The sequence below is a fragment of the Symphalangus syndactylus genome, chromosome 8, assembly GCF_028878055.3.
Source record: "Symphalangus syndactylus isolate Jambi chromosome 8, NHGRI_mSymSyn1-v2.1_pri, whole genome shotgun sequence".
Lineage (NCBI taxonomy): Eukaryota > Metazoa > Chordata > Mammalia > Primates > Hylobatidae > Symphalangus > Symphalangus syndactylus.
Window position 1 is genome coordinate 78,385,988 of NC_072430.2, and position 27,973 is coordinate 78,413,960.

The 27,973-nt window shown below is 36.6% G+C and overlaps 1 protein-coding gene across 7 annotated transcripts in view; it reads left to right on the forward strand.

The window, feature by feature from the left end:
* Positions 1 to 27,973, forward strand: part of SCRN3 (secernin 3) — a 33,387-nt gene that overhangs the window by 1,879 nt on the left and 3,535 nt on the right. For 5 of the 7 annotated variants that reach the window (XM_055289779.2, XM_055289781.2, XM_055289780.2 and 2 more), the window contains 7 exons: positions 790 to 956; positions 2,424 to 2,605; positions 3,490 to 3,689; positions 6,608 to 6,820; positions 19,999 to 20,161; positions 22,049 to 22,223; positions 25,242 to 27,582. In XM_055289779.2, the coding sequence (XP_055145754.2) occupies positions 790 to 956; positions 2,424 to 2,605; positions 3,490 to 3,689; positions 6,608 to 6,820; positions 19,999 to 20,161; positions 22,049 to 22,223; positions 25,242 to 25,412 (1,271 nt within the window). In that variant the 3' untranslated portion in view covers positions 25,413 to 27,582. Of the gene's footprint in view, positions 1 to 789; positions 957 to 2,423; positions 2,606 to 3,489; positions 3,690 to 6,607; positions 6,821 to 19,998; positions 20,162 to 22,048; positions 22,224 to 25,113; positions 25,173 to 25,241; positions 27,583 to 27,973 lie in introns of those variants that run through there. The other 2 variants (XM_055289784.2, XM_055289783.2) reach the window with 2 other exon arrangements.

A 27,973-nucleotide genomic window follows, 5' to 3' on the forward strand; every position in this document is an offset into this window, starting at 1 on the left:
TTTGGAATTATATTGACATTTTTGTCTGAATCAATGAGTCGGTTTCAAAATTTCAGTCTCATCAGAATTATAATCTGTATTATTTCCCAGCTCAAATAAGACCCCTTCTTCCTTCCTTTGAGGAAGTACTGGGCACATAAGATTTTTTTCCATAAGACAAGTTCCAGCAATGAGAATACAAAGATTAGTAAGACATACTCCCAGCGCTCAAGGATCTCATTGTCCAGTAAAGAGACTTATATATACACAAATGTAGTGGAATCTAGCCTTTACAACAGTAGAGCTAGGTACACGGATTCCCAAATACGGAAATGGTGAAACAAAATTCAGGGAAGACTTTAGGAGAGAAAGGTCGTAGAGAATAAATGTGAACTATACACTAGATGAAGGTAGTTCTCATTGCCATTTTCTTACTGAGTTGTAGTACAAGATCGATCCCAAGTCATATTCTTACTGATTTTTAGGCTATAGTATACAAAATTTAAAACTTTAATGAACAGCCAAGCATGGTCACTCATGGCTGTAATCCCAGGGCTTTGGGAGGCAGAAGGGGGAGGATCTCCTGAGCCCAGGAGTTCCAGGCTGCAGTAAGCCCTGATCATACAACTGCACTCCAGCCTGGGTGAAAGAGCTAGACCTTGTCTCCAAAAAATAAAAATAAAAAAATCAAAGCTTTAATGAACATCCTTAATTAGATATGGCAATAATATCCTTTGGTCATTGAGTAAAACTTTATTTTTATATACTTAAAAGTGTTTTTTTATTTTAAAACATCTGTATAATTTTTAGTTAAAAAAATGGAACCTTTTTCCTGTGACACTTTCGTGGCGTTACCTCCAGCAACAGTCAATAACAGGATTATTTTTGGAAAAAATTCAGATAGACTCTGTGATGAAGTACAAGAGGTGGTTTATTTTCCTGCTGCAGTTCATGATAACCTGGGAGAACGTCTTAAGGTAGGTGAAATAAATGTTTTGTTAGCAATATGCCTTTTAAAAATATCATAAAGTTATTTCTGTAAATAGCAATTTGGAAGAAACTGTAGAAGTTAAAATTGAGGAATTTACATTTGAAAAATAAATGAGTCAGAAATAAACTGTGATCTTTTATTTCAGTGATTTGGAGGAAGTTGAAATAACAGTAATAAAATTATCCATTATTTGAATAAACATTTGAATGCTTTCCATATGCAAGCATGTTAGATAGGGCAAGAGATTTAAAGTCAGCTGTCAAGACTCTGTTCCAGGAGCTTAGAGTCTAGTATAGGAATAAGATGTGTATACATTATACCCCGTTATAAAATAGGATGGTTTAAATGCTAAATTTAAGTAACAGTAGCATGCTGTGGCAGCAGAAGGGAATGAACATTTAATTCAGCTTGGAGTTAGCTGGAATTTGATGGACAAAAAGGATTCTGATTCTGAATTAGTATAAGTTCTACTTGATGTAGAATAGGAAAGTCATCCCAGACTTTGGAAATGACAGTTTTATGACACATCAAAAAAGCTTTATTAGGCCCTATGTTAACACTATCAATATACATTTTATGCAGTCACTTGGTAGCATTCACATTAATTAAAGGATCCTTTAAAAACTTATTTAAAAAACCCATTTAATGTAGAACTTAAAATGAGAGCTTCAGATTATGCTATTGTTGCTAATTCATACTTTTTAGATTTTATTTTATTGATATTCTAATATTAAAACATATTAAATATTAGACTTTTTTCTGTATCCTATGCCATATTTTTTTCTTTTGCTAAGACCACTTATTCATCTGTGATACCACTTCCACTTTATTTCTTCATATTTAAATATAGCCTGTCCTGTAAAACAGTGGTCCTTATTCTTTTCATTGCTGTGGACATACCTAATGGATGACTTCAAAATGTGATGTGAGATTCCTATGACCAAACTCTTGTATTCGAAGGCTACCATATGAGTAATTATATCACTAATCAAGAAACACTGGATATTGAGGTTGAGAACTACTTCCTTAAGCTTCAACTCACACATCTACAAAAATGTTTCAATATATTACAGCTAGAGACCACCTTCTTCCTGAGCTCCAATAGCACCTTGTCTTCACTTCATGACCCTAATACTTTATTTTATCTTAATGTAGAAGTTTTAGTTTCTCAAAAGTGAGATCTTTATCTGATTCATCTTTGTAACTAACATATCTCTTGGCAGAATGTTTTATAATAGGAAATGCTCAGCAGATATTTGAATGAATAAATATTTTAGGGTTATTCTGAATATGTTTTAAGGGTAATGCCTTTATTATTGAAAATTTCAATTTACTTATATTTCCTTTACCTCTTTCATAACAATTTTGTTTTCTGACTGATTTTTTTAAATTCTGGATTTTGATAACTTTTCTGGTTTTGTGGTTCTTGCTATGACTTTTTTTTTTTTTACAGTGTACATATATAGAAATTGATCAAGTTCCTGAAACATATGCTGTTGTCCTGAGTCGCCCAGCGTGGTTGTGGGGGGCAGAAATGGGAGCCAATGAGCATGGAGTTTGCATTGGGAATGAAGCTGTATGGGGAAGAGAAGAAGTTTGTGATGAAGAAGCACTATTAGGAATGGACCTTGTCAGGTTATTTTTTGTTACATTTTATACTACAGACCTTGTCTAAATTTATAATTTTTGTGTAACTCTTACTTGTTTTATTTTCCTATTTTTGAGAGGGCTTTGATACTTTGCAGTTTGTGTCAAAATGGTTTAAAGTACCGGCATGCAATTTCATGACTCTCAGTTTTGTTTGGTTTTTTTAAATTACTTAATTTTTATTTTTTTGAGATGAGATCTCACTGTGTCATGCAGGCTGGAGTATAATGGTGTGATCATGGCTCACTGTGGCCTTGAATTCCTGAGCTCAAGGAGTCATCCCACCTGAGTCACCCAAGTAGCTTGGATCAAAGGCACATGCCACCACACCTGGCTAATTTTTAATTAAAAAAATTTTTTTTCAGAGACTAGGGTCTTGCTGTGTTGCTTACACTTGTCTTGAACTCCTGGCCTCTAGCCATTCTCCTGTCTCAGCTCCTGAGTAACTGAGATTACAAGCACAGGCACCATGCCCAGCTTTCAGATATTATTATTTGGGAGAAGGGAAGAAGTAGGAAATTATAATTCATTGGAAGTACCTAACATACTTTAATCACACCTTAAGTAATTCTCACAATAACCTCATGGGCTATCGTGCTCATTTTACAAATGAGATATCTGAGGTTCAGAGATAAAGTAACTTGACAGTGAATTACCAACTTCAAATTTGATAGGTTTGTTTGACTCCAGAAACTTTATTTCCGTGATTCCAAACTGACTTCAGAAGGAAAAATTTTAAAGTTAGATGTCATTTCATGTGTTAACTTGAAAGAAATTTTACTTTGAATCTAAAAAATCTCATGAGCATGAAATTATTTAAGAAAAATAATGGAAATTTATTTTATTATGAGAACTTTATATTTTTGTTTTAGACTTGGCCTTGAAAGAGCTGATACAGCTGAAAAAGCCGTCGATGTCATTGTTGACTTACTAGAAAAATATGGCCAGGGTGGAAATTGCACAGAGGGTAGGATGGTATTTAGCTATCACAACAGTTTCCTGATAGCTGATAGGAATGAAGCCTGGATTCTGGAGACTGCAGGGAAGTACTGGGCAGCAGAAAAAGTACAAGGTATGGACAACTTTTTGTGATTTAACTTGTTTTTGCAATTAATAAAATACACCCTTACCTATAGATATTGCATTTAATTGCTTCCAAGATTAATAATCTAGTGTAATGAAGGGTTGAACTGCAAGGGAAATTTAAAAATTTGAAAGAACAATGAAAAAGTGCCCTAAAGAGATTTCTTGAAAAAGATAAAAAGGTAACATTACCTCTGGGAATATGAATTTCATATAACCTGTATATACTTTCTTTGCTGCAGCTCTTGGCCATTTCATAGTACTTTTTCACTTTAATAATCCCTTACAATTTCTTCCCCTTTAAACTTTGGGCTTCACTCCAAAATCTTATGTGTAAGTGTGGAGGTGAGGAAATGGGAGTGGGGTTAGAGACAGGTGTTTGTGAGTTGGTGGTTGAAAAAGCTGTGTTGATACAATAGTAAAACACAAAAGTTTGATATCTTTGAATAAAACAACATTATTTGATTGTTTTAGAATGCTTTGATTTTTCATTCTGATTTTCTTTGTGATCATATATTCCTCTAATTTTTCAAGTGAGGAAAGCCAGAGATGTAAAGTGATTTAAGGTGGTAAATGAAAGACCTAGAATTTACATCTTTTCATCTTGAATCTCGTCCCTAGAACATGGCCTTATGTTTAAGCATAATCATGTCCTTCTTGGGTATTTAACTCCTGGACTCCTAGTTTACTAGAGAGATAAGATACACATGTGAAAATGTTAAATGGTGCATGAGTGATACAGACACATAGATGCAGTGAACATTTAGAGAACAGAAAGGTTATTATTGTGAGTTAGAGGAGTTCAGAAAGGCTTCCTGAAGGTAGCCTTGAACTTTGGAGGATTTGGGTGCTATTTTTCAACACAGGTCATTACCAGTTGTTTTGATGGAAATTTTGTTTTATATTTTGCATATATGTTTATTAATATATAATATTGTAGTTAGACTTTTTCTTTTTGTGATAATTGGCTTGATAATACCATTGAGCACTTTTATTTTATTAAATGTACTAAGTGCAAGAGAGAACTGAATAAATACATTTTGTTGAAAAAGCCTCACCTGGCCATCTAAAATGAACACCTTCATTGGGTCTCATTGTCTAGCTGTAGATTAATTTTGCCAACTGGTTTCTCTTTCTGTTACTAGCTAAGCCCAAGAACTAAATTGTTAAATGATAGGGAATTATTTATTAGATGGAAAATTATTGGCTGAGCACGGTGGCTCATGCCTATAATCCCAGCACTTTGGGAGGCTGAGGCGGGAGGATCACTTCAGCCCAGGAGTGTGAGACCAGCTTGGGCAACACAGTGAGACTTCAATTCTACAAAAAATACAAAAATTAGCTGAGTGTGGTGGTGTGTACCTATAGTTCCAGCTACTCAAGAGGCTGAGGTGGGGAGGATAGCTTGAACCCAGGAGGTCGAGGCTGCAGTGAGCTATTATTATGCCACTGTACTCTAGCCTGGGCGACAGAGTGAGACCCTGTTGAAAGAAAAGAAAAAAGGGAAGGGGAAGGGGGAAAGAAAGAAAAGAAAATTCTTCCATCTGATTCTATCATGACTTGGATCTGGTTTTTGTAATGAGGGTATCCCAAGTATGACCTCATTAGAGTAATTTCATTGATTTTTACTTGACAGACTGTCATTTCAGCTATTTTTAAAACATTATCAATTTTTATTGATCATGATCTGTTTCATTTAGTATAATCTCTAAGACAGGCTTTTATTTTTTCTATTTTGTATTTTAGTTGAAAACTTTGTTTATAGCTTCATGCCATAATATTTTTGGAAGTCATATATTTTGGTTCTAGACTTATGTATAATTTAAAAAAATTTATAGGAAGGACTACTATCTGGAATATATAAAGAGCAGTCAAAACTCAATAGTAAAAAAAAATCCAGTTAGAAAATAGGCAAAAGATATGAAGAGTCATTTCACCCAAAGGGATATACAGATTTGAAATAAGCATGAAATGATGTTCAACATTATTAGCCATTAGGGAAATACAAAACCCCAATTAGATTTTACTACACCTCTATCACAGTGACTGAAATAAAGGTAAGAATGTATAGCTAGCCACTCTAGAAAATAGTTTGTCAGTTAAAAAAAAAAAACTAAACATGCAACTACCATACAACTTAGCAATTGTACTCCTGTGCATTTATCCCGGAGAAATAAAAACTTACATACGTTTACACAAAAACCTGTACACAAGTATAGCAGCTTTTTCCATGATTAGCAAAAACTAGGAACAATTCAGATATCCTTTACCTTGTGAATAAGTAAGCAAATTATCATACATTCATACCATGGAATATTACTCACAATAAAAATAATAAACTATTGATATATACAATAACATAGATGAATCTTTAGAGAATTGTGCTCAGTGAAAAAATCCAAAAGTTTATATATTATATTATTCCATTTATATAACATTCTTGAAATTATGATTATAGAAATGGAGAACAGAATAGCTGTTACCTGAGGTTAATGAAGGATTTGGGGTGGGAGATAAGTAGGTGTGGCTATAAAAGGGCAACATGAGGGATCCTTGTGGTGATGGAAGTATTCTTTATCTTGACTATAGCAATACCAATATTCTGGTTGTGATATTATACTACAGTTTGGCAAGATGTTACCATTGGGGGAAACTGGGTAAAGGGTACACAGTATCTCTCAGTATTATTTTTTTATAACTGCATGTGAATCTATAATTATCTCAAAATCAGTTTAATTTTAAAAATAATTCATTTATCTTTTTGAATATGTAATAGATGCCTGTGGCACAAAATTTAGAAGTCTATATTTACATTTACATAGTGATTAGGAATCATGATGTACAGATACATGCTTTATGTTAAATATGACTATTATTCTCCTTTTTCCTCTTCTTCTTTGAAAATAGAGGGAGTTCGTAATATTTCTAATCAACTTTCCATAACAACCAAGATTGACCGAGAACACTCAGACATGAAGAACTATGCTAAGCAGAAACGTTGGTGGGATGGTAAAAAGGAGTTTGATTTTGCTGCAGCATATTCCTATCTCGACACAGCCAAGATGTTGACTTCATCAGGCAGATACTGTGAGGGCTACAAGCTTCTAAATAAGCACAAAGGTAATTTTATCATATAAATAATATTAGGATGACAAACTATATTTTGTGTAGATGTAATATGGGAATGATAACATCTGTTTTGGGGAATTATAATTAGTAAAAATATTGTTCTATTAAAATGAAAAATATTTATTTATTATAAACCTATTTTTTGAGATAAGTATTATACAATTGTGAGAGGGTCATGATTCTTTTGAAGGTCAAGTTCAGATTTTCAATGCTTAGATGCATTTTTTCAGTTTTGTTAATATTCTTAAAACAAAATTGAGATTACTTTTCTTCTGAGAATTCATTGCAACCTGGAGACAGGCTTCTTTGACTATTGCTGCTGCTGCTGTTATTTATTTTTGGGTAGTACTCTTATCGGTTATTTTCTTATATATAGAACTTCTGGCCAGAAGACAAACTGAGCAGATATAGGAATTCCCTCTTTCCACTCCAAAACTTGAGAAATGTTGGATAAAATATTTAAACATTCAAGACATATATAGCTAAGTTCAAATACAAGAAGAGAAAATCACCAGGTACCAAAAATGAAGAGAGGGCCCACACAGTCCTCCTCATCTCTGTGTCAGTTGGGGGATTCTGGACCAGATATACACCTTAGAGGCTAGAGTGTTAACATCCATGAGAATATAGGCGTGCAGGTGAAAAAGATCCATTTGGGGAGCAGGAACTGGACTCCTTATTAAGGCTATGAGTCTGAAAAATGCTACTCCACTCCCTACCCAGAGTTTAGGATGGCATTGAGCTGCCTGCTGCTCCAGGATATGGATCAATACAGTTTCTTGTGAGAGACTGAACTGTGAGCCACGTTTATTTTGTGGGCTCACCTGGAGCTACCTGGTGAGAAACAAACACTGGTTTGTAACCAGTAAACCAGACAAGATCCCAGCATACCTGTATTTCTATACCCACTATATGAATATTTGGTATGACAAATATTTATATTTTACTCAAATTTCCCATCCAAATGGGAAATCTGCTATAATGAATCTACATGTATTTGCCACTGAAAATATTTGTTACATGGGGGTTCAGTTGAAGATGTAGTTTCTATGACTATTATGATAGTTTCTACTGTAATGTCCTCAAGTTCACTCATCTTTTCTTCTGCATGATTTAATCTGCTATTAATCTCATCTAGTAATATTTTAATTTATTATAATTTTAAGCTCTACAAGTTCCATTGGTTCGTTCTGTATAACTCCCATTTCTCTATTCTTTACTTTCAAGTTTTAAAAAAATCCTTAAGCATGTTTAGCATCTTTGTAATAATAATTAGAGTGGCCGGGCGCCGTGGCTCACGTATGTAATCCCAGCACTTTGGAAGGCCAAGGAGGGCAATTCATTTGAGGTCAGGAGTTCGAGACCACCCTGGCCAATATGGTGAAACCCCGTCTCTACTAAAAATACAAAAATTTGCTGGGTGTGGTGCAGGCACCCGTAATCCCAGCTACTTGGGATGCTGAGGCAGGAGAATCACTTGAACCTGGGAGGCGGAGGTTGCAATGAGCCGAGATTGCACCACTGCACTCCAGCCTGGGTGGCAGAGCCAGACTCTGTCTCAAAACATTTTTTAAAAATTAAAAATTAAATAATTAGAGCATAGTTCATTAACATTTAATGGAAGCTGGTTCTGGTTGCAGGTAATATGGAATAAGTAAACGCTACTCTGTCTTTCTCTCTGAATATAACTAAAAATCTGGAAAGACTGCATGGAGCAGCTTTCTGAGGAGTCTTAAAAGTAAAACAGAGCAGTCAGCAGGGCAAAAAAACCCCAGAAGTCAAAGTAGGAATGATCCAGGAGTGAGTTTCATGGTTGTTGTTGTTCTTGTTTTTCTCATTTCATCCAGCCTGGTGTTAAACAGCATGAATCCCAAACCGTGTACTGGGTGTCAACAGAAAGAGCTCCAAGAGAAACCTTCTTTTTCTTGTCTGAGGAGAGGGAAGGTGGGCACCAACAAGACATAGCATGTGTGAAATCTCCTGGGAATTTTTTTTTTTCTGCTTTCTTTCTGTCTTGTCCCAGCTCCCAGGCAAACTCCAGTCCTGAATCTGCCATCTTGTGATGGTTATGTGATGATGGTAGCAGCTGTTGGGAGGCATCTAAAACTCTGAGGGAAGGGAATTCTCTCCCACTAGAGGAACTGTGGTCCAAATACCATAGGAGAAATTCTGTTGCTTTTTGCCCTCTCTCTGTTTTCCTGCCTCTTGGCTTCAGAGGCAGACCCAGATGTGGGAAGCAGTTGGGCAAAGAAGGGAGACCACCAAGGCTCTGTTGTTCTAGCTAGAGGACCTGGAAGGGGGATCCCTGGAAGCCAGAATGTCAGGGAGAATTGAGGAGCAGAGGTAGCTCAAGAAAGAAATCCCATGAAGTTGTGTAAGAATGCCTGGGCCTACCCTAAGCTGCGCATAGGTGTATCTGACCCTAAACAGCATACCAAAGCCTTTGAGAACTAACCTATAGAGTAGACTACTGCTCAGTTTCCATGCTGGCCACTGGATAGTGCTCTTTTAGGACAGCAAAAGAGCACTGCAAAAAGGTTTTGTAAACAACTGACATGGGAATCTAGTCCACAGAAGATGGCTCAAAACTATGATTTTTGAGGAAATGAACCAGTTCCTTGAAAGCTACAAACCACCAAAATTCACCTAAGAACACATAGATAATTCTTGTTTTAGCAGATAATTTAGTTGGTTGTACTCAGCCTGCAAATTCTGTCTCCTGGTTGGCAACTCAAATTTCAGTTTAGCCCTTTTATCTTTAGCTGAGCTGCTTGCAGTCTGCCCCACACATGCTTAATCAGCAATCAGATGGAGATTTGGGCAGTTCTTTTACATAGAATTTGGGAGTTCTCCTCTCTGACTCTCTCTTTTGTGGGATTGCCCCCTCACTTTCTTTTCTTTTTTTGTCTTTCCTTTTTTTTTTTTTGAGACAGAGTTTTGCTCTGTTACCCAAGCTGGAGTGCAGTGGTACAATCTTGGCTCACTGCAACCTCCTCCTCCTGGGTTCAAGCAATTCTCTTGTGTCAGCCTCTTGAGTAGCTGGGACTACAGGCACATGCCACCATGCCTGGCTAATTTTTGTATTTTTAGTAGAGACGGGGTTTCACCATATTGGTCAAGCTGGTCTCGAACTCCTGACCTCAGGTGATCCACCCACCTAGGCCTCCCAAAGTGCTGGGATTACAGGATGAGCCACCGCACCCAGCCTGCCCCCTCACTTCCTACTGCTTGTGGTTGAGGTCTGGTTCTTCAGGCCAGAAAGACTAAGGTTTTCTTTTTTTTATTATTATTATTATACTTTAAGTTTTAGGGTACATGTGCACAATGTGCAGGTTTGTTACATATGTATCCACGTGCCATGTTGGTGTGCCACACTCATCAACTCGTCATTTAGCATTAGGTGTATCTCCTAATGCTATCCCTCCCCCCTCCCCCCACCCCACAACACTCCCCGGAGTGTGATGTTCCCCTTCCTCTGTCCATGTGTTCTCATTGTTCAATTCCCACCTATGAGTGAGAACATGCGGTGTTTGGTTTTTTGTCCTTGCGATAGTTTACTGAGAATGATGGTTTCCAGTTTCATCCATGTCCCTACAAAGGACATGAACTCATCATTTTTTGTGGCTGCATAATATTCCATGGTGTATATGTGCCACATTTTCTTAATCCAGTCTATCGTTGTTGGACATTTGTGTTGGTTCCAAGTCTTTGCTATTGTGAATAGTGCCACAATAAACATACATGTGCATGTGTCTTTAGAGCAGCATGATTTATAGTCCTTTGGGTATATACCCAGTAATGGGATGGCTGGGTCAAATGGTATTTCTAGTTCTAGATCCCTGAGGAATTGCCACACTGACTTCCACAATGGTTGAACTAGTTTACAGTCCCACCAACAGTGCAAAAGTGTTCCTGTTTCTCCACATCCTCTCCAGCACCTGTTGTTTCCTGACTTTTTAATGATCGCCATTCTAACTGGTGTGAGATGGTATCTCATTGTGGTTTTCATTTGCATTTCTCTGATGGCCAATGATGATGAGCATTTTTTCATGTGTTTTTTGGCTGCATAAATGTCTTCTTTTGAGAAGTGTCTGTTCATGTCCTTCACCCACTTTTTGATGGGGTTGTATGTTTTTTTCTTGTAAATTTGTTTGAGTTCATTGTAGATTCTGGATATTAGCCCTTTGTCAGATGAGTAGGTTGTGAAAATTTTCTCCCAAGGACCAAGGTTTTCTATTGCTGTCTGCATAGAGTGACACAGCATTGACCATGGGCTTCCCTCAAGCTAAAGCCATGACAAAAATAAACTTACCCTATGCTTCATTCTGTCTCCCAACTTTCACCTTTCCTCCAGAATGTTACTTCATTTGTTAATTGTAAAGAGCCTTCAGGTAGTTGTTTTTCTGTATTTTGTCCCAAGTTGATAGTTATCTGCGGGAGGGTTGGCCCAATAGGAGCTCACTTAGCCACATTGAAAGTAGAACTCCTTCCCATGTCATTTAATATTTTATGATATTATTTTACTTATAAAAATTAATATATTCACATGATTCAAAATTCTAAAGTACACAAGATTATACAGTGAAGTCTCGCTTTCCTACCCTGTCCCGAGATACTTAGTTTTTTTTTCCCATATGCAATTCCTTATGTGTTCTTCCAGAGATGATATATGCTTAATGAAACAAATATGTAATTTTTTTTTTACAGAAATAATAGCATGCTATTTACACTTCTCTCCACGTAACTTTAGTTAGCAATATACGATGTAGATCAGTTAGCAATATATGATGTAGATCATTCTGTTTCAATATATACAGAACATTCTCATTTTTTAAAACAGGTATGTAGTATCCTATTATTTTGTTATCCCCTTAGGTAGTATTTTAATCGTTGTATAATAAAGATTGATTGTATGAATCATACTTTAGCTATCAAATCCCTGTTATTTAGGTTATTTTTAGTTTTTCATTATTGAAATTATATAACATGCTTATAGCTTATTTATATTCATATCCATGACTATTTTCTTTTCTATTTTCTTTTTTTTTTTTTTTTTTGAGACAGAGTCTTGCTCTGTTCCCCAGGCTGGAATGCAGTGGCACCATCTCAGCTCACTGCAACCTCTGCCTCCTGAATTCCAGCGATTCTCCTGCCTCAGCCTCCCAAGTAGCTGGGATTACAGATGCCTGCCACCACACCTGGCTAATTTTTTTATTTTTTGTAGAGACAGGTTTCGTCATGTTGGCCAGGCTGGTCTCTAACTTAACTGACCTCAAATGATCCGCCCACCTTGGCCTTCCAAAGTGTTGGGATTACAGGCGTGAGCCACCGCACCCGGCCAAGCCACCGCGCCCAGCCCCATGACTATTTTCTAAAAATGAGTTTGTAGAAGTAGAATGTCAGGTCAAAGCTTATGTACATTTGAAGGTTTTTGAAACACATTGTTAAATGACCACCAGAAAAGTTACATAAATTTAAATTACTGCCAATAATATTTGAGTACTCATTTTCTAACATGTTTATCAATAGAGGATTTTTTTCAACCTTTATAAATTTTGTAGGCAAAATGGCATGTAAATATATACACCTACTATGTACCCACAAAAATAAATAAGAAAAAAATGGCATGTTACAATTTTAATATTTTTTTAGTGAAATTAGATATATTCTTACATTTACTGAAAATTTGTAATTGCTTTGTAAGTTGTTTATTAATGTATCCTTTTCCCATTTTCATGCTGGGTTATTACTAACTCTTAAAAAATAACTTCCAATGTATTTTCTCCCTTTGCTTCCAAATAATTCCAGCAAAGTAAGCTTTATTTAGATTACTGAGTGGCAGATAATTGCTAAAAGGGTCATGCTCCTAATAAAAATGTGACTAATATACCCTCCTTCACTTGAAGGATAAAATGTTTCTATTAAAAAAAAGTTTTTTGAGACAGTGTCTCGATCCAATACTCAGGCTGGAGTGCAGTGGTGTGATCTCAGCTCACTGCAACCTCTGCCTCCCAGGTTCAAGCTATTCTCGTGCCTCAACCTCCCGAATAGCTGGGATTCCAGGTGTGCACTACCATGCTAGGCTAATTTTTGTATTTTTTGTAGAGCTAGGGTTTCACCATTTAGTTCAGGGTGGTGTCGAATTCCTGGGCTCAAACCATCTGCCCACCTTGGCCTATCAAAGTGCTGGGATTACAGGTGCGAGCCATTGTGCCTGGCTGGTAAATGGTTCTATAAAGCAGTCAGAAAGCAAGTACTCTGAGATGGATCAGTCAGTGATTGATATTTGCTTCTCATGTATTCATTAAACAAATTATATGCTAGTTATTATGAGGGTATGGCCAAAACATTAAGGAATTGATTACAACAGTACAGGATGGCTTGGTCTGGGGTCCAGGGCCACCAAGCAAGGTTGTGGAGATCATGCCCCGCACAAGGGGGCAAGTAGGGCTGAAATCCAGCCCCACTATCTGCCCCAAAGAAGAGGCTCCTTTCTTTAATTTTCATAAAGGTTAGCTAGCCCAGAAATGGCAGTGGTGGCATGGAGATGGAGCAAAGTGGACAGATTTGGCATATACTTTGGTGGCAGAATGGACAGGACTTAATTAATTGGAGTGAAGGTTGAAGAGAGAAAGATGTAATAAATGAATACCAGGTTTCTGCTGGGAACCAGTGAACAGTTGGAAATGCCATTTGTAGAGATAGGCTAGATGGAAGATTTGAGGGTAAAGAGTGTAGTTTTCCATTTTAGAAGAATCAACTACTCTGAGATAATAACCTAACCATCCCAGAGGGATGATTTGCATCTTCCTTTGTCTGAGAGGACAACTCATCCTCTTCCCTTCCTGGGTTTAGAACTTCACCCAAAAGGTGTTGGTGATTGAGGGTGGAGCGTAGGGTAGGAGTAGTCTTAGGAGGTGGGCACTCCTATCCACTTGAAATTCAAGATATTAACTCAGACCTGTAGCAAAAATAGAGTAAGACTCTAGAATAAAGCTGATGCTGTTGGATATTTTCAGTCTTTTATTGACAGGTACACAGGAAGTGGCAAAGGATTTTTTTACGTGAAGTTATGAGTACATTCCCCTGTATATATGCTTCTTTTACTTTTTATTATTAATGTTGTTTGGTGCTAATACAGCTATTTAAATAAATCCAATCTCAATATAAAAAAGGAAAAAGTTTGACAGAATATTTGTAGAATGCCTTTACATTATTGTTTTCAAAGTAGTTAATATTTATATTTTAATTTCCAAAAGAACATGTTATAAGTTGAAAAGTTTTCTGTAAAGTTTCTTAATGTTATAGTTTTATAAATAGGTTATCTAAACTATCTTTTTCCCCCATGTAGATAGATATGTAGAAAATGCTAAAGCATGTTATACTAAGGATTTTAATTTTAGACTTATTGTAAAAGGAGACCATCAGGAAAAATAGCTAATGCATGCGGGGCTTAATACCTAGGTGATGGGTTGATGGGTGCAGCAAACCACTATGGCACACGTTTACCTATGTAACAAACCTGCGCTTCCTGAACATGTATCCCGGAACTCAAAATTTAAAAAAAGAAAAAAAAAGTAGATCAGGAGTAGCTGTTGCAGCAACACCTACTCCCATTTATTAAGTAAGTGCTTTTATCAAGGGCCAGATACTGTGCTAAATGATTTAATTATATATATATATTTTTTTTTTTTTGGAGGTGGAGTCTGATACTGTCGACCGGGCTGGAATGCAGTAGCATGATCTCAGCTCACTGCAACCTCTGACTCCCGGGTTCAAGCGATTCTCCTGCCTCAGCCTCCCAAGTAGCTGGGATTACAGGCACCCGCCACCACGCCCAGCTAATTTTTTGTATTTTTAGTAGAGACAGGGTTTCATTTTGTTGGCCAGGCTGGTCTCAAACTTCTGACCTCATGATCCGCCCACCTCAGCCTCCCAAAGTGCTGGAATTACAGGCATCAGCCACCGTGCCCAGCCTAATTATATTATTCTCTAAGCAACCATGTGAAATAGATATCTTCATTTTACAAATGAAGAAACCAGCAGTGTTTGTGCTTTTCTCTATGAAACTGAAAAAAATGGACTTTCATATTTGTCATATTTTTCTCTCAGCACCTAATTCATTATGTTGTGTGTGCTTAGTAAGTATTGAATAAATTAACAAAGTATTGTTAGTTGATTTGAATTAAATTGTAATTTGCAGATAGTTTAACAAAGATCACTCTTGTGTGCTTTTTGCTAGTAATAAACTTAAAGGCTCAGGAAATAAATTTAGCAGATATTCTTTAAAAATGAAGAACAACAATGCATAATCAAGATGGAGAGGAAAATGCCAAGAATTCTAAGGTTTAGGGTAACTGGACAAAAGAAAGAAAAAAATAGAAATAATTATAAGCCAGTTAGCTACTACATCATAATAATAATTCAGTTATATTTAAGAATAACTGAATCATAGATTTGAAATGCATACATGATTATAGGAATAGATGCATCTGACATGAAACTTAATTTTTCTCAAGTGTGAAGTATAGTTCATCTAGCTTTCCGTGCTTTGACAAAAGAATATGGTCTTCCTAATACTTTCACAGAAAATTGTCTACCAGTACATTATAGTTAATTTTTCCTATGATTTTTCTAGATAGAACAGCCTACCTCTCTTCTTTCCAACTGTCCCTACCTGATAGCTATTAACTGTGCTGCATGTATATCCAAATTGAATCTATATTCACTCATATATTTTAAATAACTAGCTTAAATTGCAGTGAAATTACACCCTGTGTTTTGCATTTATTTTACTGAACCCTGCCACTGCAGTCTCAGTACTTATTCAATGCTTGCTAGTGGATTACTTATGGCTATGCTACTCAAGTGATCATGTAAATCCTCCTTTCATTTTGAGAATTGTAGGTTTTGAATACAGAAAATATTTTCATAATACCTGTATTATCACAGTATTATGGTTCTGACACTGTTTTTTATTAAAACTTGCCATTTATAGGCATTTGGATTTGAATCAAATCCTTAAAAAGGCTCACTAGGTGTTGAAACTATGTGCCTGATATATAGGTGTGGATGGCAGGTTTTTGCTTTATTGTTTAGTTTTAATATTAAGGGCTGCTTTTAGGCGCACCTTCTTTACTGTGTTTTTCAAAACTAACAGAAATATATTACTTCTGTAACAAGTTATCTATAAATTCAGTAAGTTATTTTTCTTGATTTTGAAGTAATGGCTATATTGTGGAGAAACTGGAAAAGAGAATGTAGACTTGTATAAATCTGTTGTCATTAACATAAAATAGTTGGTAGCCTGCATAATTAACTGAGGGCAGAACATTAGATTATTTTATATGGAAGTCAGTTTTAATTTGAAATATTATGAATTACAATTTGGATACAGGCTTGCTGTGAGCTTTTTCTTTCAATTCCCAATTATGGGAATAGTTGGGGGGGAGATTCTTGCTTTTCATGCTCTCTTAGTTTTTACGAGTTACTTCATTTTCTCATTCCTTTACTGTCATTAAAGGGTTTTGAGAGAGAGGAAGGAGATGCCTGTGTTTAATCAACCATGTTAAATGAAAGTTTTTTGTTTCTTTAGAACTAATTGAAATACAATAATTAAACATTTCCATATAAAGTATCTAAAAATATCTGTTGGCAGAAACTATGTTTTGTGATTGATTGGGTGATTGACAGGGTCTTGCACTGTCGCCCAGGCTGGAGTGCGGTAGCACGATCATAGTTTACTGTAACCTCAATCTCCTGGGCTTAAACAATCCTCCTGCCTCAGCCTCCTGAGAAGCTGGAACTACAGGAATGCATTACCACACCTGGCTAAATTTTTTTTTTGGAATAGATGGCAGACTTGCCATGTTTCCCAGGCTGGCCTCAAACTCCAGGGCTCAAGTGATACCCCTGCCTCAGACTCCCAAACTGGTGGGATTACAGGCATAAGCCACCATGCCTGGCCTGTGTTTTTTTGTTTTTTTGTTTGTTTGTTTTTTTAAACTGTACTTGTTACTTGTTACCTGGATTCACCACATTCATTACTGTTATTAAGAAATTGGTAGTACTTCAGGGTAAAAAGAGACTGATGTATTTAATAAATGGGAGGCATAATAGTGCAGTGGAGTGGTTAAAAATCACAGGGCTGGTCATGAAGGAGTAGCTGGTATTAGACCAACTTCCTTCCAAGAATAACTATGAGATCTGGAGGGAAAAAACCCCTGTTGTTGGAAGACATGGATGAATACCCAAAAGAGTACACAAAAGAGTAGAGACTAAGAGCCTAGATCCTGAAGGCTGAGAGAAGACTCTACACATTGAGAAGACCTTGACTTTCTATGTCACAGTTTCTTAATGCAATTGCCAACTTCTCAGCAGCACGCAGGTAGGATGAGACACGACACTGAGAAATCAAGCAGAAAGTAGCTGCTAGGAGCCTTAAAAGCTAAGCAGAGATTTTTTTGCAGTCTCACAAGGCCTTAAGGACAAAAATTTGACTGGAGGGCCAGCCAAGAAGAAGGTACCTGGGAAATACCCCTAAGCTTTCAATTGAGATCCCAGAAATGCTACTCCTTAGGAAGAGTAAGAACAAACGAGGGATAGACTAGTCTCAACACTGGATCAAGGTAATCTACCTATATTCTATCTGGTTGCCAGAAGAATATTAAATGCTCTGCGAAAGGAAATACCATGCAGAGCCTCTATAAAAGTTCATTCAATGGAAAGTATCAGGCATGCTAAGAAATAAGACCAAATGACTGAAAACCAAGAGAAAAAGTAGATAGTAGAAACTAACCCACAGGCTGTCTACACATTAGCTTTATTGGAAACAGACTTTGAAATTACTATTATATATTCAAAATAATTAGATGAAAAGATGGAGAATTTCATCAGGGAACTGGAGTCTGTAAAAGAACCAAATGGAAATAATACAACTGAAAAATTATAACTGAAATTAAGAATCCAATAGATTGATTTAACAACAGATTAGGTATAACAGGAGAAAAACATTAGTGAACTGGAGGATCAGTAGAAAAGATTCCAATTCAAACAGAAATAAAAGTTTAGAAAATATAGACAAGGATCTGAGAAGCATATATAGGACTCAGTGAAAAGGTCTCACATACATAAGATTGGAGACTCAACAGGAAAGGAGAGAGAAAATAGGGAAGGGCAAAAGCAATAGTTGAAGGATACTGGCCAATAATTTCCCCAAACTGATAAAAGTCATCAAGCAACAGCCTCAAGAAGCTCTGCAAATCCCGAGAAGGACAAATAAGAGGAAGCCACACCTAGGCCCATCATAGTAAGATTTCTGAGAGGGAAAAAAAGACAGAAAAATCTGAAACACATCCAGAGGAAAAAAATATCTTCAAGGAACAAATATAAAGCTGACAGCTAACTTTTCAACAGAAGGGAGGGAATTCTAAAGACTGTAAAATGACAACTTGAAGGTGATGGAGAAAGATAATAACTACTAATTTAGAATTGTATATCTAGTGAAAAATATCCTCTAAAAATAAAGGTGAAATAAAATAGAGAACTACTAGCCAATTGGCACTAAAAGAAATGCTAATGGGCATTCTTCAGGCAGATAGAAGCAAGGTACGCAGGAATAGGTGAAGAGCAACAGAAACAGTAAATACATAGGTAAAACTAGACAAACATTGTTGAAAATAATAACTTTCTAACCAATGGCCACAGCTGCAGTGCCAAAGTCTATTGTGCATGGATTTCATGGAGCGCTCTATTTTTCACAGGATGCTTTTGGCCAGTGACTGAGAGCGGCAGGGAGACAAAGGCAGGCCCATTCTGGGGATACACAGGACTCCTCTAATGGCTGACTTGGATCAAGGACTCCCTGACAGCCTGGCCAGGCTTTCCTTAGATGGCATGGCAGCCCAGGATACTTCTCCAACTTCTCTTCCTTCTCTACTAAACTCAGACTTCAGATTGTATCATAGTCTGATGATTCCCCGAGGCTTTACAGGTTCCCTCCCCATTTTCTGTCACAGGCATTTCTCCTAAAATATTTGATCCCATGTTGTGGCATCTGCTTCTCAGAAGACCCAGACGAACACAGTAGAAATTAAAGTGCATTAGAATAGCACAAAAGATAGGCAGTAATTGGAGCTAAGTTCTGTATGGGTCCTGCTTGCGTTAATTGGTAAGTGGTAAAGAATTAATTTAAGGCCCACTAGTAAATCAAGAGAAAGTAATAAGATTTTTTAAAGTGTATAAATAATAAGCTGATGGGAGAACTGGAGTAATAAATAATTGATAAATTAAAAAGAAGAAAAGAACAGAGAAAAAGAGACAAAGAATAGATGGAATGTATAGAAAACTACTAATAAAATGGTCTACTTAAATCCGAATAATCAGTAACTATATTATATTTACTTAATCTTTTCAATTAAAGACAAAAGGCTAGGCACAGTGGCTCATTCCTGTAATCCTGGCACTTTGGGAGGCTGATGCGGGAGGATTGCTTATGGCCAGGTGTTCGAGACCAGCCTGGGCAACATAGCGAGACCCCCATCTCTACAGAAAAATTTAAAAATTAGCCAGGCATAGGCTGGGTGCAGTGGCTCACACCTGTAATCCCAGCACTTTGGGAGGCCGAGCTGGGGAGGATCACCTGAGGTCAGGAGTTCAAGACCAGCCTGGCCAGCATGGTGAAACCCCGTCTCTACCAAAAATACAAAAGTTAGTTGGGCATGGTGGCATGCGACTGTAGTCCCAGCTACTTGGGAGGCTGAGGCACGAGAATCACTTGAACCCAGGAGACAGAGATTGCAGTGAGCCAAGATCGCACCACTGCACTCTAGCCTGACAGAGCAAGACTCTGTCTCAAAAAAAAAAAAAAAAAATTCTGTAAGGGCAATGGGATTGAATATATTTTTGCGTTATTTATTCCTTTTTCTAGGGATTTTTTTACCTGTTACAATGGCTTTGAGACTTTGCGTAGTTTATATTTAAAATAACATACCTTTCTTGTGACAGTGGAATGAATCTAATTGTAGTTGATACAAAGTTTGTTTATAGTCAGTCTCTTAATTTATGTCAAGACTAATATCTCACATATTATCAGTAGAGAAAGCAGTTCATATTTGCAAGGCATCTGTATATGCATATATATTTGATGATTTTAAAAATTATTTCTCTAGGAAATATAACTTTTGAAACAATGATGGAAATTCTTCGAGATAAACCAAGTGGCATTAATATGGAGGGAGAATTCCTGACCACTGCAAGCATGGTTTCTATTTTACCTCAAGACTCCAGCCTTCCTTGCATTCACTTCTTTACAGGGACTCCTGATCCTGAGAGGTGAAGCCACAAAATACTATAAACCAGCAAGGAGTCAGGGGATGGAATAGAGTCATTAGTATGTTAATAATTTTGTCAGGATAAATTTTTGTTATACAACTAGATCAATAATTTTTAATACATTTTCTGTTCAGGCGTTAATCTGCAATATCCACATATGCGTAACTGTTCTCTTTTTATGGGAAGGAAATGTGAATAATTTCTTGTATGCATTATCCCTACTCCTTCTTCCTACAAATAGATTTAACATAGTCAAGAAAAGAAAGTAGATAGATTTTCTTACTCAGATTTCAGATACGATATTAGATAATTCATAACAGTAAAAAGATTAAATGATGTAGTTGTTCAGGATTTATTTATGCACTCATATCTAGAAAATACATGTGAAACTTAAAATATCACTAGTTTCAGTTTATTTAATTATTATTATTACTATTTTGAGACAGAGTCTCGCTCTGTCACCCAGGTTGGAGTGCAATGGCATAATCTCAGCTCACTGCAACCTCTGCCTCCCAAGTTCAAGAGATTCTCATGCCTCAGCCTCCCTAGTAGCTGAGATTACAGGCGTGCGCCACCACACCCAGCTAATTTTTGTGTTTTTCGTAGAGACAAGTTTCACCTTGTTGCCCAGGCTGGTCTCGAACTCCTGGCCTCAAGAGATCTGCCTGCCTCAGCCTCCCAAAGTGTTGGGATTACAGGCGTGAGCCACTGCACCCAGCCCAGTTACATTTTAGGTAATACTTTTGTAGACTATCTTGACGTAAGTCACTAGTATCTCATAAAATGCACATTACATTTAGAAATGATTTTATATTCACTATCTCTTAGTGTTATAGCCTTTCATATTATTAAAAATATCTTTAAGAAAATGGAATAAAACCTTTGGGTCTTCCTTTTTTTTGAGACAGAGTCTTGCTCTGTCACCCAGGCTGGAGTGCAGTGGCGCAATCTTGGCTCACTGCAAGCTCTGCCTCCCAGGTTCACGCCATTCTCCTGCCTCAGCCTCCAGAGTAGCTGGGACTACAGGTGCCCGCCACCACGCCCAGCTAATTTTTTGTATTTTTAGTAGAGACAGGGTTTCACCGTGTTAGCCAGGATGGTCCCGATCTCCTGACTTTGTGACCCACCCGCCTCGGCTTCCCAACGTGTTGGGAGTACAGGTGTGAGCCACTGCGCCCGGCCAAGTCTTCCTTTTTTTTTTTTTTTTTTTTTTTTGACACAGGGCCTTGCTCTGTCACCCAGGCTAGAAGGGAGTGCAGTGGCACAGTCAGCACGCTGTAGCCTTGAACTCCTGGGCTCAAGTGATCCTCCTGCCTTAGCTTCCCAAGTAGCTGGTACTGCAGGTGCGTGCCACCATGCCTGGCTAATTTTTAATTTTTTTGTAGAGATGGGGTCTGGCTATGTTGCCCAAGGCTGTTCTTGAACTCCTGGTCTCAAGAGATTCTCCCACCTTGACCTCTGAAAGTGCTGGCTTTACAGGCATGAGCCACTGTGCCCAGCATGTGTCCTCCTTTACTGACACTGGCGCTGATGTTCACCCCAAGTCCTAATCCTCAGTCTATAACATTAAAGGTTGTTCTTATCCTCCAACTGTGGAATGTGAAGTAGGAAAGACAAACTATTACTTTGCTGACACTGTTTATGTGCTAGGTCCTCTGTTAGGTTCATGGGGAACACAAGACTAAATAAAGTATGGTTCCCTGCCCCAAAGGAGATCCCAGTGTACCAGGGAATACAGGCATGGGTATAACTAATGTGACAGGAACAAGTTAATATGTAGCATCATTAACAGAAACTTCTAATTAGAGAGAATCTTAGAAGACTTAGAATAACACTGAATATTTTTATGTATTGACATGATAATTTAATAAAGACTCTTCCTTCTAGATCTGTTTTTAAGCCTTTCATATTTGTGCCACATATTTCACAACTATTGGATACCAGTTCACCAACATTTGAACTTGAAGATCTAGTTAAAAAGAAGTCACATTTTAAGCCTGACAGAAGACACCCACTCTACCAAAAACATCAACAGGCATTGGAAGTAGTAAATAATAATGAGGTATGCTGGATTATATTCTTCGTTATATCATTAAGTGTAAAGTTTGATTCAATCCGTGTTTTGAACTTTGGAGTATCAGCTCTCCTCCCTTCTTATAAGAAATAGGTTTAGGAATAGTTTAGATGCCCAGACTATAGTAGAGCTGTATTATTTTTATCTGTGGTTGTGAATACACGTATTGGGAATCTTGTAGAGAAACTTAGTACATTAAACATAATAGCTAACATTTGTGAAACACTTATGTAGTACTTTTACATGGATTATTTTATCTAATCTTCACAACCACTTTATGAAATGGGTACTATTTTGATTCCCACTTTGCTGATAAAGTATCTGAGTCTAGGAGAGTTTAAGTAACTTGCTTAGTATATATCCCACACCAAAAATTACAAAGCCTCCAAAGAGCAGTTGACCTGGTTTCTTAACGTAATGTTCTTAATGATACAGACCCAGATTAAAATTAATTGAAAGTGACTTAAAACCCCAGAGACTTAAAATAATAATGAGTTTTAGTTTTTAAGAAGTGATACATCCTCATTATTTTAAAATGTGAGCATCATAGAAGAGCAATATATCACTCAAAATCTCTTCTCTAGAAATAAGTTTATTTTTTTCTGGTATAGATAGTTAGGTCATTTTATAATGTCTATACCTATTCAGCTCGCTAAAGGAAAATAAAGGATAAGAAGGGAATGGAAAGGCTGCCTAAAGCCATCCATCTGTTGACCCCCTGCAATGAAAGAAAACATAACCATCTTAAATCTTTTCTTGTCTGTTTCTACCTCCTGGTTTTTCTTGCCTATAATTCCTTTTACTTTGTCAAGGCGTATACATTTACATTCTGTCCACAGTGAAACGGATTAAATGAATTTTCCTCCAGGTAATAATTTATTTATTTTTGTCTGCAGTGTTGGCATTGTTTCTATGCCTTTTTTTCCCCTCACCTATTTCACTTATGCTCAAAGCAACAAGCTCTGCCAGACTTCCTATTTTTATTTAAATTTTTTATTTTTAAATAAAAATTCTAAAGTTGTAACTATTTTAGGCTTTACTTAAAAATCATAAGATGTCGAATGACAGCTTAAAGTAGTGGGAAGATAATGGAATTTGAGGGAAGAAGAGTAAAAGAGCTGGGTTCTGGTCCTGGCTCTGTAAATAACTACTTTTGTGTGTTAGAGAGAGTCAATCCTATTGGTAGTTTTAATTTACATTTCTTGATTACTAATAAGATTGAAAACCTTCTCCTATGTCTATCGGTCATGAGTATTTTATTTTAAATTACTTGTCTATCTTTTCCCTTAGGCTATTTTTCCATTGATTTTGGGTTATTTTTGTTTTTTGGTTTAAATAGGCAAAAATATGTGAATATTAACTGTTTGTAATAAGGCAAAATTTTATCCCAGTTTATTGTTTGACATTTAACTTTTTTGTCAGACAAAAATTTTAAACTTAGTCAGTTATATTTATTAGTCTTTTCCTTTAAGGCACCTTGATTTCACGTTTGAAAAGGCCTGCCTCACCTCAATATAAATATAGCTTCTAGCATATATATGTTTTTTAAAAATTTAGTTCTTTAGTCCATCTGGAATTTACTTTTGTGTATTTCATGAAGTAGGGATTTTAACTCTGTTTTCCAAAAAGGTAACAAATTATTCCAATACCATTTATAGACAAAATCCATTTTTTTCCCACCAATATGAAATGTGGTGTTTCCTCATTAAAAAGCTGCATACAATTTCATACTGAAGTCCATGTTAAGGTTATTTGTTTTGTAGAGTTCTACCCCATAATGGTTCAAATTTTAAAAATTATGCTCACAGGCCGGGCGCAGTGGCTCACGCCTGTAATCCCAGCACTTTGGGAGGCCAAAGCGGGTAGATCAACTTAGGTCAGGAGTTTGACACCAGCCTGACCAACATGACGAAACCCCGTCTGTACTAAAGCTACAAAAATTAGCCAGGCGTGGTGGCGGGCGCCTGTAATACCAACTACTCGGGAGGCCAAGGCAGGGGAATCACTTGAACCCGGGAGGCAGAGGTTGCAGTGAGCTGAGACTGTGCTATTGCACTTTAGCCTGGGCGACAGAATGAGACTCTGTCTCAAAAAAAAAAAAAAATTATGCTCACTTTCTAGTAACTTTTTATTTATTTGTTTTGAGACAGAGTCTCACTCTGTTGTCCAGGCTGGAGTGCAGTGGTGCAATCTCGGCTCACTGCAACCTCCGCTTCCCAGGTTCAAGCGATTCTCCTGCCTCAGCCTCCCGAGTAGCTGGGACTACAGGTGCGTGCCACCACGCCCAGCTAATTTTTGTATTTTTAGTAGAGACGGGGTTTTACCATATTGGCAGGCTGGTCTCAAACTCCTGACCTCGTGATCCACCCGCCATGGCCTCCCAAAGTGCTGGGATTATAGGCGTGAGCCACTGCACCTGACCAAGTTTTTTCTTACATACTTTTTCTCTAGATAAGTACCTTATAACTGATCATGGTGATTCATCAACAATTTAAAAATTACTTCTTTCTGTAAGAATCATGGACCTTTTTTCTCTCTTTATTGAAATAAGGATGAAGTCGTAGAGGAAATGTCTTCTTTTAGTTGATTTTTTCCTGAACATTATTGTTCTATTTTATTAATCTGATAATATTGGTTTTAAATGTAAAAGATCTAAATTGATAAAAATATTTCAACCTCAGTTTTCAGCAACCTTCCACATACACAGTTCATATGAGATTTTCTATTGTCCTGTTGTCTTTTAGGTTTTTTACTTATAAACTACTCTTATAATTGTTTTTGTCTTTTCTACTAAAAATAATTTGGTATTCATGCATTAACTCAATCTAGAGCAATGATTTTCCCAAAGAATTTCATTTCATTCTTTCTGTCTCTAAAGAACAAGAAGGGAACCAAACCACAATTGGAAGCCAGCATGAACAAACCTTATCTGTAGAGGTGGGTTGAATTTGGTTAGATTTATGTGTATGTATATATGTGTTTATCTTTACATTTTTAATTGTTTAGGAAAAAGCCAAAATAATGTTGGACAACATGAGGAAACTGGAGAAAGAACTATTCAGAGAGATGGAATCAATCCTTCAAAACAAGCATCTTGATGTTGAGAAAATTGTTAATCTCTTTCCTCAGTGTACAAAAGATGAAATTCAAATTTATCAGTCAAATGTTAGTTCTTAGTGATCATGTGGTCAGCTAATATTAGTTCTTAGTGATCAGTGGTCAGTAATCTTCAAAGTCGGAGTCTATCACCTTGGTAAATTATATAAACCTAATTTGAGCAGATCTGATTATTCTTGGATAGTATTCAAGTGTTATTTTGACTATTAAACTACATATAGTGTTGCTGAAATAGAAAGAAAACAGCACTGGAATTGGATTCATTTATCATGGGATACAGGTGTTATTTCAGGTGATGTACTTGCATTATTTTCTTTAGCCATAGCAACTTTTTGTCACAATAACTAAGTATTCAATTATATATAAAGAATGAAACATTAAAATGATGCATGGATTTATATTTATTATAATTATGTAGTACCCTCAAATCATTTTGTCAGTTACATCAAGAAAGCAGATTTTTCGTTAGTCCTGAAAAATATCTCAAGTGGTAAGTTGTTTGTGCTTTAGGCAAATATTAACCAGCTCTAACAAGAAAAATGTCTAGATTTACACGTTGTCAATACAGTATATTAGTTCTGCAAATGCACTTTTGTTAAACTCAAACATGCTCTTTGTGAAGACTTGGCTAACCAGTGAGCTTGTAGCTCTGATTGTCTAGCATTTTTAGGGTCATTCTCCTCAATAGGCTTTTACGTTAATAAGATATATTTTTAGAAGAGCTTGTTTGGGAGATTAGAGAATAAGATAAAAGAACCAAAACCTTAGGATATACTGTTTCTGGGTCTAAAATCTCTCTCATTGTTTACTCCTGTTCACTCAGTGAAAACAGAAACAAGAATGAGGTAGTGGTAATTAAATAGAATTATTAGTATATTATGAACATTATAACATTTTGAACACTATAATGCATTATATATTATGAACTTTATACATGAGTAATATCTTCCTAAAGTTTATAAAACATTGTTTAGGTTACATAAAGATTACCAAGTAAGACTCAAAATTGCAAATATAAACAAAAGAAAAATCTAACTGAAAATTACACTAAGTATTTTTGAGTTTCTAGAATGTCCATTTTGGTATTTGGTTACATTATCGTATTTACTAGTCACTATCAGCACAATTAGGTTAATAAAGAAGTGGGTCTTTATATTCAAGGACTGCTCAGAAAGTTATGTGTTCAAAGTTCTCTCATAAATACCATCGTCTGCCTGATACTGCTCTTGTCTAATATAGGGTTGACATTACAAAAGACAAGATGTCTGACTCAAGTACTCAGTTGATTCTGTTTGCCTTAAGTTTGGTTCAGTGATAGGCTGTTTTCTAACCCCTATACTCCTCTTCTCTCCTTTAATAGGTGAGGAAACTAAGGGCAAACAGTTCATTACACTTATGGGAATCTTATTTCCCTCTCTAAGGGCAGCATGTTTTCACCTTCTCCTTTGCTGCCACCTTGGACTAAACTAGCACCATCTTTTAGCTAGACCATTGTGTTAACTGTTCTCCTACACCCATTTTTGTTCTTTATTTCCACCCATGAGTCACTGCAGCCAATCTATTACAAATTTAAATCTGATTATGAATTCCCCTCCTAAAACTCTTTTTTAAAAGAGACTTTATTTTTTGGAGCAGTTTTAGGTTCACAGCAAAATTGAACAGAAAGTACAGAGTTCCAATATAGCCCCTATCAACACACATGCATAGCCTCCCCCACTATCAACATCCCAGCACCAGAATGGTACATTTGTTACAATCGATGGCCCTACATTGACACATTATCACCCAAAGTCCATAGTTCAAGTTAGAGATCACTCTTGATGTAGTACATCCTATGGGCTTTGATAATTATAAAATGACATGTATCCACCATTATAGTATTATACAGAGTAGTTTTACTGCCCTAAAAATCTTGTGTGTTCTGCCTATTTATCCCACCCTCCCTCCAACCCCTGGCAACCACTGATCTTTTTACTGTCTCCATAGTTTTGCCTTTTCCATATGTCATATCATTGGAATCATACAGTATGTGACCTCTTAAGATTGTCTTCTTTAACTTACTTAGTAAAATCCATTTAAGGTTCCTCCATGTCTTTTTATGACTTGATAGCTCATTTCTTCTAGTGCTAAATAATATTCCGTTGTCTGTATATACTACTACTGAAGGGCATCTTGGTTGCTTCTAAGTTTTGAAAATGATGAATAAACCTGCTGTAGACATCCATGTGAAGATTTCTGTGTGGACATGTTTTCAACTAATTTTTTGTAAATACTAAGGAGCACAATTGCTGGATCATGTGGTAAGAGTATATTTAGTTTCCCAAGAAACTGCCAAACTGTCTTCCACAGTGGCTACCATTTTACATCCCTATCAGCAATGAATAAGAGCTTCTGTTGCCCTATATTCTTGTCAGCATTTATTGTTGTCAGCATTTTGGATTTTGGCCATTCTAATAGGTGTGTAATGGTATCTTGTTTTAATTTACAATTCCCTGATGATATATGGTGTTGGACATTTTCACATGCTTTTATCTGTTTATCTTCTTTGGTGAATTGTCTGTTCAAATCTTTTGCCCATTGTTGACTTAGGCTGTTTATTTTCTTATTTTTGAGTCTAAAAC